A 15,229-nucleotide genomic window follows, 5' to 3' on the forward strand; every position below is an offset into this window, starting at 1 on the left:
TAAATAACTACAAAGTGAGGGTATCAATTTCTCTTCTCATCCAAAAAACAAATGTCTCCAGCAGCACAGTGACCCAAAAGCAAGGAGGCTTACTGAGCTGGAATGTGTCATTGTAAACAGTCTCAGAGGCACATTCTCATTTTCCCACAGATCCTTCTAAACTCCCAATTCTGGGAAGTGGAATATTTCCACATTTTTAAGGTTTTCAGCCATTTGATACACCTCTCTTCCATCCCCTGCACTTTCCTCACCTTCCCACCCTGAGGTACTAAACAAAAGGGAAAGAAAGAAAATCAATCTTCTCTTAACAGAGGCAGCGATTAAAAAGCCAGTTCCTATTTAAGAGAGCATCCCTCAAAAACATAACCTAATTTAGCTCAAACAATTCTTAAAATTTTGATTGTTCACTCTTCCTAAAGAAACAAATGTGTTTTCTAGTCACCAACCCTTCTGGCACACATTACAGAGAAACATAGCAACACTAAATCCTCTGAGAGTTAATCACACCAAGGCACTGACTCGTGACACTCTGTGTGCCCTGACCCACCTCTGCTCAGCCACAATAAAACACACTTCTCCATCACCCTCAGCACATCAGCTCAAAAAAGGCTGCCAGCATTTATTTACAGCTACTTACTTCAAAGCCAAACTGAGATCCATTTCTGGCTTTATTGTTAGAACAAAAACATGTCTATTTTGATGAATCTGGATAGTGTCATGGCATATGATATTGCTACTACAAGAATGTACATTTGACAGGATTTCCAGAAGCACCGAGTTAGTTTTGCACTTGATGCTTTAGGAGGGCCCAGTTTTTGGAGGGAGTGTCCTTTTATGCCCTGGCATATATTAACATTTTCAACAGGCATCACGATATTCATAGAAGTTTGTATGCAAACCACAACACACACCAGAAAACCCTCCCCTGCTTCCTCAGACTGGGCTGCTGGGTAGGAAGGAACAAGATGACATTTGGGATCTGTGCAGCACTGCAGTTAAGGACAGACTAGCTGCTTTTCTGCATCTTCACTGATAAGGCAGGAGCTGATAGATCCTTACACAGCACAGAATAAATAAACAGTTTGCTGCCATAACAAATTGAGTCCACTCAATTTCAGAGGCATTCAGAGTAGCCAGAGCAGTGTGAGTTCATGCATTTCTGCTGGAAGGGTAGGATAAGCTGCTGCTGAAGATGGGAAGACAACTCCAGGCCACTGACTGATTAGGACAGGTTTGCAAACAAGTGTCTATTTCCAAGGGCTTGTGAGGTTTCAGTCCTCCTTGGGAACCATGTGCACTGCCTGGTGCCAGAGGCAGCTCCCAAAGGAGAACCATTGCTCCACTCCACCATGGCAATAATTAGCCTTTAAATACTGTCTTCCAACAGCAGTAAAACATTTTAAAGCCTGTGACAATCATCACCACCACTGTACAGTCAGGTGGCTGGCCTCTGCAGACGCCCTCCTGGAGAACCCTTGGCCACCTCTCCTGGCAGAGCCAGAGCTCCCTCTCTGATGGTGCATTCCAGATTGCAATGCAATATGTATTCCATTACCATCTGTATGGCAGATTACTTTTGTCAAGTGGGCCTTATCAAGTTTGCCTTATCTCTCTCTCTGAGTGACCACAATGGCTCCTCCCTGGGGAGGGGACATTGCTGATAACAGGCCATTGAATGTCACTGCATGACTGATAAGAACTATAACATCCCACTGTGAGATGCTCCACCCAGAGGGAGGAGCCAAGCATTCCTACCCAGATATAATCCTGAGGTTTTGAGACACCAGCACAGCTTTCTCCACTGGATTTCCCAGAGGAACAGCTGCCTCTTCTTCCACTGGATCTTCGGAAGAAGACTACATCCTTCTCTACAGATCCCCCCTGCTCCAGCAGAACCACACCTGACACTCTAGGAGGGCTGCAGCCACATTTCCAATTGGACTGCTACCAACACCCTGACCCACAGCGTGTCAGGTTGGGTTCTGACTCTGTGGTGTTGTTCTAGTATACTGCATTGTTTATTTTATCCTTTTATTTATTTCCTTTCCCTATTAAAGAACTGTTATTTCCTGCTCCCATATTTTTGCCTGAGAGCCCCTTAATTTGAAATTTATAGCAATTCAGAGGGGTGGGGAGGGTTTACATTCTCCTTCCTTAGCAGACTCCTGTCTTTCCAACCACGACATGGTGCATGTGACATTAGCAGTCATGGTACCAAGATCCATGGAGGCACTGCCTGACTTTTGGAGGCACTCAAACAAAGCCTTCAGCAGGCTCTGAGTCAAGCAGAAGTTTGGATATGCCTTCAGCATTGGTAGCCTGTCCTTGAACATGATGGATGGCTGTATAAAATAAACCATTTCTAAACTATCGCTATTCTGTACTAGGAACAGAAAAATAACAAGATGTTAATAATAGTTACTGACAATCCAGGGCTGTTTTTTATTTATGGCTCTCAAAAGCATATGATATTCCTTCTCATCTATGTGGCTGTCCTATCACAAGACTAAGGAGAAAGCTAAACACAGGAGAAAGTTTGGAAGAAACCTCTTACCAAAGCCAACACCTCAAGGAACTAATTTGCAAATTTTGAAAAGACTTAAAGATTCTGAAATCACTCCAGGAGCTAATTACATTTCAGCAGCCTACCTGCAAATGGCAACAAGAGTATTTTCTTCTAATTAGTTGACTGAGTGAATTACATTTTAAATTAATGATCTTCTTGATATTGCTTCTAGTGTCTGCCGGAATTCCAAAGGAGAAAAATTCCTGCCTGCCTCCCACGCTCTCAGTTAATCCCATGAAAATCAGGGTATTACTGGTGAGGTGACTGAAGATTCTGCCTCTTAACTGGCAAACAGTTTCCCCCCAGGCCAGGTAACAGCATTTGCATTGCAGCAATTTTTTTATTTGCAAAATGAACATGGAAATCCACATTTCAGTGGGTTTCAAGTGTTCTTTTCAATTCTCATCATCTCTGGCATGTTCAGAAAAACACAGTTCCTCCTGTAGGTAGCCAGTGTTGTCATGGCAATCCAGTTTGTTTAGCTTTCATTTTTTTCAGTTTCAATGTTCTGTTGCATGCTTTGAGATAAATACAGGATGATTCATATCTAGAACTTGTTGCAGAAAACAACTATCTGAACTGATTGTTTCTGCTGCAAAATGAATGCAAAAGGGTACTACTCAAAGCCATAACAATATGACAGGAAAATACTTGAGGAATTGCTGTAATAGACACCAAGGAGCTTGGAAAAGCCTTCATCTCAGCTCTGCCAAACCCAGGCAATCAGAGCACAAGGAACCTGAGACTAAGTTAAAAAAAAAAAAAAAAAACAAGATTTATAGACATTTATGAGGCGTTTCCTGTCTTTTCTGATTTTGGAGCAGTTTAAGCTTTCTCCCCACAGCACCCAGGGACTATGGATTTCTTCCTAAAACTGTGCTACAAGAGTGATCACAAAGCTCTGGCCATGTCCCACCAAAGCTGCATGGAAAAGTGGGGGCCTATATGATAACAGTGATATTTTATATATATATAAAATGTGCATTATATGTATATCATACATATAATTATAGACATATACATTATAGATTACATGTATATATAAGAGTGATACTATTTTTGCTAAGTGCATACTTTGCTGCAACCCACCAGACACTCAGTTCTGGACCAGCCCATCCCATTCCTTGGCAGACAACCCTACCCACAAAGACCCATCAGGGTACCCACCTGCAAGTGAAACATCTCCCAGCACTGGGGATTTTAGCAAAGCAGAGGCAAACCATTCTCCTCATTGGGGAAAAATGGACCTGTCTAGAGGGCAGGTAATAAGTGCACTTAACTAGTACTTGGGGAAAAAAGAAGGGGAGGGTCTTTCTTTATGGGGGGGAAAAAGGTAGGGATCTGAAACAGAAGCAGGAATACAATTTTTGCCCTTTCAGAAGTCACAGAACCTGTGGTTATGTGCTTCTGACACGACCTGCACAGTGCCAGGCACTCAGGGAGATTTCAGTTCACTATAAGGGTAAGAAGAGCTTTTTTATTAGGGAAAAGAGCTTCTCATTTGTATTAACAGCTGAACTGATTTTGGCTCAAGGCTCTCTTCATCCTCTTACAAAGCCCTAAACCCAAGTGTGTTTGACAAGGCAGTTCACAATAATGCCCTCCTAGGACACATGTGGCTGCAATTATAACCAGGTGGTGGTGTTTCAGATATTGCCTTCAAATTGGAATATTTACACTCCCCCTAGGGAACTCCCAGTACAGTCATACCTTCCCACACGAGTTTATTCTTCTGCTCTGTATATTGTCAGCCTGAACATTTTCTTTTCAGAGCCTTAGAAGAAAAAAATTCCCACTCTGTCTATCCAGCTCATTCAGAGATAGTGGAGTAAACTACTACACAAGCAGCAGACAGAAAAATTCCATTTAGCATCCAAATGCAAGTATTAGACAGAAAATACTTGTAACCTGTGTATTCCCTTTCATCAAACCTTCTGCATTTAGGGAAAACAGCTGCCAATCAGTAGAGGACAGGAGTAGGAAGGACAGACAGGGATAAACAGGGAGCTGCAGCTTGATGAATAGCAAAGTAACTTCTCTGGAAGATGGGCTTGTGTGCACCAGGGACATGGGGAAAAGCAGACGTGCTGTCTTCTACAGCTACACTGCCTGAAGAGCTTTACTCTGCTCTGTCAGTTGTTTCAACTCTGTGGCTAAGAATCTGAACAATACCGAATTCTCTAGGAGAATTTGAAACAGTGAAACCCAAGCCTCCTGTCAGAATCTCAGTGCTGGAAAACCTGGGACTGACCTCACAGTGTTTTCCCTCTGAGTGTGCTGTGGGTGAGGACATGCCTTGTGATCACACCTGACCCTCAGCTCCTCACCAACAGCAGCACATTTCTGTGCCATGCAGCCCAAATTCACCAGCAGAGCCCAGCAGCGGGCAACTGCTTCAGGAGAGGATCACTGAGGCAGCAGCAGATGGAGTGTTCTGTGAACAGCCACTGAGATCCTCAAGAAATTAAAAACCAGCCCTCATAAACCTGCCAGGGTAATGTTTCTGGAAATGGCTCACTGTATCCCAGAGCATTCCCACCCAGTGCTGGTGGGAGCCAGAGGGATGTCCTGGGCACGCTGCTTTGCCTCAGAGGCTGGCCATTCTCTACCCCTTCTTGTGGAAGGATTTTGGAAAGCAAATTCAGACACAGACTCTGGCAGGGAAGGCTTGTTGTGTAACCAGCACTTGCAGCAAGCACCACAGCCCATTGAAATGCCTGTCAAATCCCAGAGCAGCACTGCCAGGGTGTGCCCATCACACCAAGAACACTTGGATGGGAGAGGTGCTGAAACCTTTCCTGTGGCTCTGGGAGTGCCACCTCCTCTGCAGAGTGGCCTCTGCTTTGGAGAATCATCTCTAAGCCAGGCTTTCCCCAGTTCCCAACACCCACTGGAATAAAGACTACAGTTTGTAAAACTTAATGTTTGGGCTGTCTGGCCCCCGGGTAGGCATGACAGCAATTGTTACCAACATTGCTGTTCTCCCTTTTGTTAGAAGTGATCCCTGACTGCTGGGTGGTGCCTGCAGATAATACATCTAGAGCTGAACTTAAACACCTTTGAGCACACAACAGAAAGCACTGACAAGCCAGGCAGAACCTCACCACCCAGGCAGCGTGTGCCAGCCTGGCTGATTAAGAGCTGGTATGTCACAGGGGTCTATTTTAATGCTGTTTTCTAGCCTAAGGTCCATGAAAACTCCATATCAAAGTAGTTCCTGCACTTGACTTCTATTTCTTTGGCAGAGCTGGCTGGCACAGGGACCCATTTTCCCAGCACAGGTCCATGGTTTCCCTCTTGGTAGTTCATTGCCTTTGAAGTTACAACTGGGATGATTAAATGCAATGCTCAGAAAACAGTCATAAATCTCTGTGAAAAGGATTATGTGCCAGTTTTTATGTATAAGCACTTCTTCAGCTTTCTGCAGCACTGAATTCTCATTTACCTGATTGAAACAGCACAGCAATACAGCAAGCCAGCTTACAGAGAGAACAGTTCAACCACAGGACAATGTTATCTCAAGGCAGTCCTAGCAGAAATGCATTAACTATTTAAGGAAGCACCACAAATAACCTGCTTCACGCCCAGGGTGATCAGCCACCAGAGATCACAAGGCAAATGCCAGCAGAAATTAATATAAGTTGACTCCCAAAGACATAGCTTTTTTTTAAAAAACAGACTTTTAATTAGAAATTACAGGTGAAATTCAATCTGTTTCTCACAGGTTGAGACACACTGCACAATGGATTTTTCCCTTATCTTGCCACAGTATTGGTAATAAAATCTGTTTATCCAGAGACCTCCTACTCCTTTCCCCTCAAGAAGGGCAGAAGAAAAAAACATTGTGCAAAACATCTGAAGCATGTCAGCCCTGCACTCAACACCCTCCTGACTCTGGAGCTGCACTTTTGGTACACTGTTTACATAAACCTGGGTAGCCCTTTCTAGTTGCATTCTGCCTCAACATCTGCCTGATACAAGCAAGAATGTTTGAACAGAGGTTTGGGATTGGTTTTTCTACCTCAAATATTGCTTACCCATTGCAGATTTTGAGATCAAAGTCTGTGTTCTTTAAGGTAAGGCCACTGGAGACAGTGCATCCTGCAGTGCACACCAGCCTGGATGGACAGGCTTCCATGGCAGGGCTTAGGAATAGAAGGATTCCCAACACCTTCATTTCTGCCTCCACTGGGAAAGGCAGTGACAGACACATCCCATCTTCTCAGACCACCTTTGCCAAGCAATGTATTGAAGGCCATGGAAATGTGGCTCTCATTTGTGCCCCTAAACTTTGAGGCATTTGGGAATATCGCTGGAAATTTTAACAATAGTAATTTAGTGAGTATACTGAACAGATGACTCTTTCTAAAGACTGAAAAACTGTCATTATTTCAGCATATTATGCCCTTCAATTGTTAAATGAATCCTTATCTGTCTACTTTAATTTATACATTCATGTTGCCCAAGATTGGAGACAAGTTACATAGAACACAAAGGCATTTCCTAGGGCCAAACTGAGCCACATCAAAGGTCTACCCAGCAGTGACCAGAAGTCCATGCCAAGTAAAGCATAAAAGATGATAATTTTCCCCCAGATCCTAGCTGGGGAGTTGGATGAGTTGAAGTTTCAGAGTTGGATGTGGTCTCTGCATATTTAGTAGCCTGGATTTCTTATTTCAACTTGGCAAATCTCTCTCTGACCCTGCACAAATGTTCAGCACACTCCTGGTGTCCTGCAGGAAGGAGCTCCCAGCTCAGCTGCCTGTTGTGTGTCACTTCCCTGGCTTGCTTGGAACCTGTCTCCTCTTAGATTCCTTTGATACACCCTGAGTTAGTCCCCTCACGCCCCCAGTCCTGCATTCTAGGCTGTATCAGCTCCCAGGGATCACAGATTCTGACCTCACAAGTCACTGCTTTTTCAACGCCCTAGCTGACTCCTACCCCTAATGGTGGCCCCAATAAACCCTGCCAAAGTCACAGTGCTCCACTGGGTTCATCCTGTGTCAGCCCACACCCTAGCTCCAGATCTAACTCCATGAACTTCACAAAGGCTGCCACACATTTCCAAACTACTGTTTTTCTTTTTTATTCCACTGTTATCAGCCTTCCTTCCAGTCCCACAGAGCTGGCCAAGTCTTAGAATAATTTTCAGCTCTGTTGAAAAGAATAACATTTACCCTGGCGAGACATGCACAAAAACCACACTTCCAGCTCAAATGAAGACAACTCTTTGAAAACAAAAAACTCCCATTTTTGACCTAAATAATCTTCAGAGTTACAAAACAACTTGCCCACTGCCTGACTCTAACCCTTGCTTTGACTACAGTAACGATGTTACTAATCACTTCAAGAGCACTGACCAAAACTGATCTTCCTTTTAGTTTCTGGTCTCAACACCAAACTTAGCTTTTCCACTGCCTTCCTCCCAATTCAACCCAACTTGCAGCTAACATCTTGGCTTCAGTGCTATATGTTAATTACTGCCTTCAAAACCTTGTTAAACGCTTCCCACAGCAGCTCTTCACACGCTGCTGCTACTGTAGCTGTCCACAGGTGAGGAACACACCCTGCTTAGGAGATTCTCTGAAGTTGGACTGTAAACACAAACGCTCCTGCAGTATAGTAGCAGGGTGTCCCCAATTGGGGAATAACCCACAATGGCTCCAGTGATTTCAGAAGGCTGAACAATCCCTTTATTGAGCTATACTATATTATGCTACATACTAATACTATACTATATTCTACACTAAAGAAAAACCTGTGACCCCTTTCAGACAGTCACAACATAGCTTTGACCTAACTGGTCAATCAATCCAAACAACCATCACCAGAATCCAATTAACAAATCACTTTGTTAATTTTTTAACTTTGTTAACTTTGTTAACAATCTCCATAACACATTCCACATGTGCCAAACAACAGGAACAGCAAATAGAGGTAAGAATTGTTTTCTCTTCTTTCTCTGAGCTTTCTCACTGCCTTCCCTAGGAAAATTCCTGGGGAAGTTGTGCCTGCTGCTCTGTGTGAAGAGAGCTGTGACCACACCTGCAGCCCTCCCCTGGACTCATTCCAACAGCTCCATGCATTTCCTGTGCTGAGGACTCTGGAGCTGGATGCAGTGCGCCAGGAGGGATCTGACAAGAGCAGAACCATTTCCGTAGACCTTCCTGGAACCACACCTATGCCCCTTGCTAGCTCCACTTGTTATCCCAATCCTGTACTTGGGATGAGTGGCACAATGCCAGCTGGGCAGCAAGAGCTCCAGCTTTGACCATGGCAGATAAAATCTGAGATGAGAGTCACAGTTTGAGTCAGACAGAGGAGGAAGGACAAGGTTTGCTGCCAGTCCAAGAGTCAGAGGGTGCACCATGGGCTGTCAGTTCAGAGAGGGTCACTGGGTCCCAGTGTACCTGCAGGACTGACACTGAGACCTGCTGAAGGGACGGGTTTCCTGAATGGAGGATAAAGCCTTCTGGGTAAATTGGCTAAAATGAGGATTAAGATCAAGCTCAGCAGAAATGGAAGAGCTGGGATAATTAAAAGGTTTCAGAATCCCTTCAGAACAGTAATACTGCTTTTTACTGGAATGGATTTCCTTAATTAGGTTTGGAGTGGGTAGGTGTTGCTGGACTGCAGGTGAAGCCGGGGCTGCTGCTGGGGCCAAGGGAGGACCTCAGCCAGCAGCTCTCTGACTTGTTTTTCCTAAGGCTGTTAATAAAATCCACAGTGCCAGTGGTAAAAATAGTCACTGTTTCATACCCTGAGAATGACTTGGCTTTTGGGTTTAGAAACCCCTCCCCTGTCATTACAAGAGGCAAAGAGACAAACACACAAAGGAACATGTGCAGCACAGAAGAGGTAACTGAAATTAGGCCAGGCTCGTTTGTGACCTGGTGACCCCCATCTCAGCATAAACATATCAAAAAGGGACAGCAGCAAATCCTTCATGCTGTGCTGCACTAAGTCTGGTATTAATAACTCCACAAGAAACAAACATGTCAGAGCTTTCCAAACAAGACAATGTGCTTCCTGGAAGCACTTTTAGCCCTGATGGTAACAGGAGCTGTTGCCACGTTATCATAAAGGTTCCCCAAATGAGATCCAGCCCAATTCTGCAGCAGATGTTGAATAAGGATTGCTTGGTGGTAACCTGTGTCCAAGCTGCAATTTCACTGTTGGAATGAGGAGCCAGCAAGCCAGAACTGACACACAGGAAGACTGCTCCCATTTTCATTTGAGACATCAGGAAATTCATCCAGAAGGCTCCAAAGTGTCCTTCAGTAGCTAAACAGAGCAAACACTCATGGCCCATCCACCTTCACTGCTCAGTCACTGATATTACACCAAGAATCATGGTCACCCCCTTTTTATACAAACTTCAGCTGAAGCCAAAACTCTGCATGCTTCCATCCCACATTTCAGGAGCAGCCAGTTTTAAGATTTAGGATTATGCCTCAGTTACTGGGCTTTCCAGTCCTGTGCTCAGGCAACTAAATTATATTCTTTGGGCTTTGCATAATAATAAGCACACATTTTTCAGTAAGAAAGCACCTGTAATACAACCCTACAGGACCTGCAATGTGCTTTGGGGTTCAAATAGTTTTGGTTGCTTTCTATTCCAAGAGAGAGAGAGCAATATGAAGAACCAAGTTAAGGCAACACAAGATTTTTCATTGTCATCTGCAAACCATTCTAGTGTAAGAAAATGTAACATCAAGACCACACTTTTGAAAGCTTCTGTTTGACTGCTGTCATCATACCTTGTCAGTAAATATGGTGAGAATGAGGCTGGATTGTCCTGCTCTGAAAACATTGGCATGGAACCTCCCATTATCCAGAGACGGAAATACAGCACGAGGATCACCTTCAAAGAAGAAAAGAAGAACACCTAAGTTAGAAATGCACTACTAAGGAGAGCTAAGTCCTCCAGCAAATGTTTTGTTGTGATAGCTCTCCATGCTGTGCAAAGCCAGTCAGCTCAGCAGTTTAGGCAAAATTCAAGCTAGCCACCTTACCCAGGGTGACAAACCCTTGGCACAGAGCGCACTGTGACTTTGTGTGTCCCTCCTCCTGTCTGCACTACTGCCAGCAACTCACACACCTCAGCACCCACCACAAGGGCAGCACTCTCAAGGACAAATCTGTCACTCTGCTGCAGTGTAGGCTGCAGAATTTTGCTACTGATCTCTACCTAAATGCAGAGGGGAAAATCATGGGTGATGTCTTAAAAGTCCTTATCATTTATCCACGCTGGCATAGGTGTAAGAACAAGCTCCATCAGCGCTCCTCATGCTGCACAATCCTAATTCCTAGAAGGATTTCTGAAGCTGCCACTCCTTTACCTTTCTGGTAAGCACTTGTCAAGGGACAAGCAAGGGGACCTGGCTCCTGGAGCAGCACAGGGAGCTGCACACCCAGAACATCCCCATGGAAGTGCTTGTTTTCTCCTCTGCAATGTGTTGAGTCCTGTGTGCAGCACATCAAGCATCAGTTTTTCTTACAACTCTTACCTGCACTGGCATTAACAGCATGTCACTGACAGGGCAGCCCAGTGCCACAGAGTCCCCTGTATTTAGGGCAGGAAATACCTGCAGATGATTACATGGTTGCAAGGGCAACCACTATAAATCAAAAGGTTTGAAGTGGAAACACAGTAATATTCTTGTTTCTGCACAGCTGAACTTTTCTAGACTAATTCCCAAGCCTAACTTTGTATTAAGATCTACCATGAGAGATTTCTGAGTCTTTTGGGATGCCACTATGCATTGCTATTGGTCAAGTCCATTCATACTTACGTAGCTTATCACCAAAGCAGCTCTCTTCAAAAAAGGCCTTGCAGTATACAAGAAATTCTGGTTGTTATTTGCAGTCAGGTAGCTGAAATACAAGGAAACAAATGTTTGTTGAAGTACTTTGGAACACTAACTCATTTTTCAAATGGAGAAAAATGTGTGCATTGATTTAACCACCCTAAATACAATAATAATGACATCACTCCAACTCTTCAAAGGTCTTACCACATAAGTAAAATATTGAGACTAGTTCAAGTAATCCACACTATAATACATTGCAGTTCTGCCATCAAAATCTGGTCCTGGTGTGTTTGTTCATTTGGTTTTTGTTTGTTTGTTTTTAAATCTTCAATTAACCCCTTAATCCTCACAAAAATCCCATGTGTTTCTCAGTGAGATTGCTGCCTTCAGACTCCCAGAAGACTAGACAGAAACATATTTTTAAAAGGTCACCCCAACAGAGCAATTCAATTTTAGACTATGATTAAAATGAAGAAACTCCTTGTTCCCAGCTCTCTGCTCAGTCTCTAGAGAGGAGAATAACTATCTAGCAGAACTGATTCTAAGCATTTTTGGGAGTGTATTCTGCACATTTAAGTTTCATCACAAGCCTGCTGACAAAGTGCTATGATAATTAATTGCACAGAGAAACACACACGTGGCATACTGTTGTAGGAATGTTCATAAAACCCTTCCTGTTTCTCAATGAGTAAAATGAAACTGTATTTGGAGCCAAAACCATGCATTTATTTTAATATAGAATAGAAGCACTTGCCAAAGTCTAAGGAACTTTTTTACTATAACAAATAGTGCCATATCCATGGCATTAATTTCATGATAATTCTGTGTCTATTGAACCTTAGAAATGCTCCATCATTGTAAAAAAGCAATGACAGAAAAATACAGAAGAGACAACAGGAATATTTTAAACATATAGTAGGTAAAAAACTATTGAAAAAAATTACAACTTGTTTTAAGAAGTTATAAATATCAAGTCAACAAAATAAATTCAGAAGGAAAACCTTTGCAGGTTCTTCTGTATAACATACAGTCAGTATCAGGATACTCTATTTAAATGATTTACAAAAACTGCAGTTTGTATTGCAACACCTTGGAGAAAGCTACCTTTCCAAGCATGAAATCCTCATATGTTTCTCCTGTGAACATGGAGCATATAAAACACATCTTATTTCCTCTCCAAATTCCTCAAGACAGTCTATCACCTAACTGCTTCCACCCTTCAAGTCTTTGAAAAAACAAGACTGAAGCACTTCCTAATGCAGCCAAGAGTCCTTAATACCTGGGGTTTTGTTCAAATTCTCTAAAGTAGGAAGTGTGCAAGCCTGGTCACCACGGCAAGATGAAGAAAAGATTACACTGGAGAAAAAAAAGCACCAGGGCAAAGCCAGCAAGAAACAGAGGCAGCATTTACCAAGATGAAAGAAATACATCTGGATGCTCTGTACAAAGGAACTGCTCTTCAGAAAGCTTTCCCTAAGTGCCATGCCTAAAACTAAGGAACTAAACCACACAGCATAGAGCAAGCCAGACAACTTTCAGTCTTTGGAGTCTACTAACTGTGAAATGTTGACATTTAAGCACCAAACCTGACTCAAATGTCAGACTAGTCTACAAGGGCTGAACGCCTCAAAGTGCAAAGTTTCTGGAGTTCCCACTGATTTCAATCAGGCTGCAGCAAGTACAAGGGAGGTGAAACTAAGCCTTCAGCTTTGTCTGCCCATGAAAGGTCAGGTTGGCCTTCAAGTGCTCGCCATGGCCCGGCTCCAAACCCACCGGAACTAAAGGGAAAGCCTCTCACTGACTTTAACAGCATTTGGACCAAACCCCAGGCTTTTGTCCCCTGCTGGAACCCTTTATGAAACTCAACCCCCTTGTGATTTGCAGCAGGAAGCGTTTGGTTGCACTTTGTTTACATTTTTATGTGTGGAGAGAGGAGAGCCCTCTATTCATCACACTGCCTGACTCCTCAAGAACCTGTTTTCGCTCACTTTTACTTTTAACTCTCTGCAACACTTTAGGAAGGAATTTTCCATTACAAATGTTTGCTTTGGGTAGAATTATTCTGGGAAAAGATCAACTAGAACAGTTCAGCTCTTTCTCCAAGGCTTCAGTTACAGACAGAGGAGCACTTTTATCAGTGTCAAGAACTCTGCCAACTTCATCCTTGAGAAGCAGCATCACCTCATGCCAGTGACCCAAAACTTGTGAGGTGGCCATCATCTCAGGCTGTGTGTTTGCCCTCCTCCAGAGAAGCCACCAGTGGTCAGGCAATGAGTAGTTCAATTAACAAGTGAAACTTTTCCATTAAAGAAAGCCGCTGTCCTGAAGTCTGTCTGGAAACAACAGAAGATAACATGGTTCAATGCTCAGCAAGCCTGCTCTCCACCCACCAGACTGACCTGCAGGAGTGGCATAAAGGACAGGTCACACTCAGTGCCTCAAAGCTTTAGAAGAACCACGTGGATTCCCAGAGCACCTTACTGAGCTACCACTTGTGTCAGAGAAGGTAGCTAGTGAAACATCTCAGTCTGGTGCAGGTGGAAGAACAACATACAGTTTGCTGAATGAAACCAAATGAACTGCTAACGGGACCTGGATGAGTGTCCTGGGCTGTCAAGCAAATTGTATTCTCTTTGCCATCTGTATGGCAGCTGTCTTTTGTCAAGTGGGCAGTTTTCCTTATCTCTTCCACAACCACTCCTCCCTCCAGGGAGACATCTGCTGATAACAGGCTATTGAATGTCACTGCATGGCTGATAAGAACTACAGCATCCCACTGGGAGATGCTCTGCCCAGAGGGAGGAGCCCAGCATTCCTAACTGGATATAATCTGGAGATTCGGGAACACCAGCACGGCTTCTCCACTGGATTTCCAGAGGAGCAGCTGCCTCTTCTTCCACTGGATTTCAGAGGAAGAATACACCCTTCTACAGGATCCCTGCTCCAACAGAACCACACCTGACACTCCAGGAGAGCTGCAGCCACATTTCCAACTGGACTGCTACCAACACCCTGACCGACAGGGTGTCAGGTTGTGTTCTGACTCTGTCAGTGTTGTTCTAGTGTACTGCATTGTTTATTTTATGCTTTCATTTTCTTCCCTATTAAATAACTATTATTTCCTGCTTCCATATATTTTGCCTGAGAGCCCCTTAATTTAAAATTTATAGCAATTCGGAGGGAGGGGGTTTACATTCTCCATTTCTGGGGAGGCTCCTGCCTTCCTTAGCAGACACCTGTCTTTCCAAACCAAGACATTGAGGAAGTTTGCTAAACGTCAGTAACACACAGCATGAAAAATGCAGAGCTTTTTACATGTCAAATTGCGGCAGCTTTTTCCACGTTAAATCTCAGCTTGCAAATATATCTGAAGTTACACTGAACTTCACTCAGGCAACTTTAAGATCAGCCAAAGCTCTTAATTTTGTATTTAGCTAAGAGAAGCAAAGAAATTACTATTCTAACAGTTAAACTGTTTTATACCCCTTTTTAACAGCTGTCTTGTAAAAAGCCATTCACCAGTCACATTTGCACACCTTTCCAGGCTGCCAAACAGCCCTCTGTTCATGGGAACCACTCCCTATCACCTGCTCCACCCCAACCAGCACTACTGTGGTACCCAAAACATGCCAAAACACACACACACATGCATTCACTCCCACATGAGAGTGGGTGTGGGACAGAGTTAGGGAAAGTGTGCTGATGGCAGCACCACACAGCAACATGCTGCCTCCCAAGTATGTGATCATTTCAAGGTGTGGGTCTTGCAGGTCTTCCTTAAAAAATCGTAAAATTAGAGGAGAAAATCTCAGCTCGTCAGGTTCACTAAACAAGTGCAAGAAGAGCCCAT

The 15,229-nt window shown here is 43.7% G+C and overlaps 1 protein-coding gene across 1 annotated transcript in view; it reads right to left on the reverse strand.

The window, feature by feature from the left end:
- The window catches only part of TMTC1 (transmembrane O-mannosyltransferase targeting cadherins 1), a 143,140-nt gene that overhangs the window by 77,620 nt on the left and 50,291 nt on the right, over positions 1 to 15,229 (reverse strand). The window contains exons 6-7 of the mRNA XM_058022907.1: positions 11,362 to 11,443; positions 10,327 to 10,430 (exon numbers count right to left, since the gene is read on the reverse strand). Of these exons, the coding sequence (XP_057878890.1) occupies positions 10,327 to 10,430; positions 11,362 to 11,443 (186 nt within the window). The remainder of the gene's footprint in view (positions 1 to 10,326; positions 10,431 to 11,361; positions 11,444 to 15,229) is intronic.

This window comes from Melospiza georgiana, chromosome 4, assembly GCF_028018845.1.
Source record: "Melospiza georgiana isolate bMelGeo1 chromosome 4, bMelGeo1.pri, whole genome shotgun sequence".
Classification (NCBI taxonomy): domain Eukaryota; kingdom Metazoa; phylum Chordata; class Aves; order Passeriformes; family Passerellidae; genus Melospiza; species Melospiza georgiana.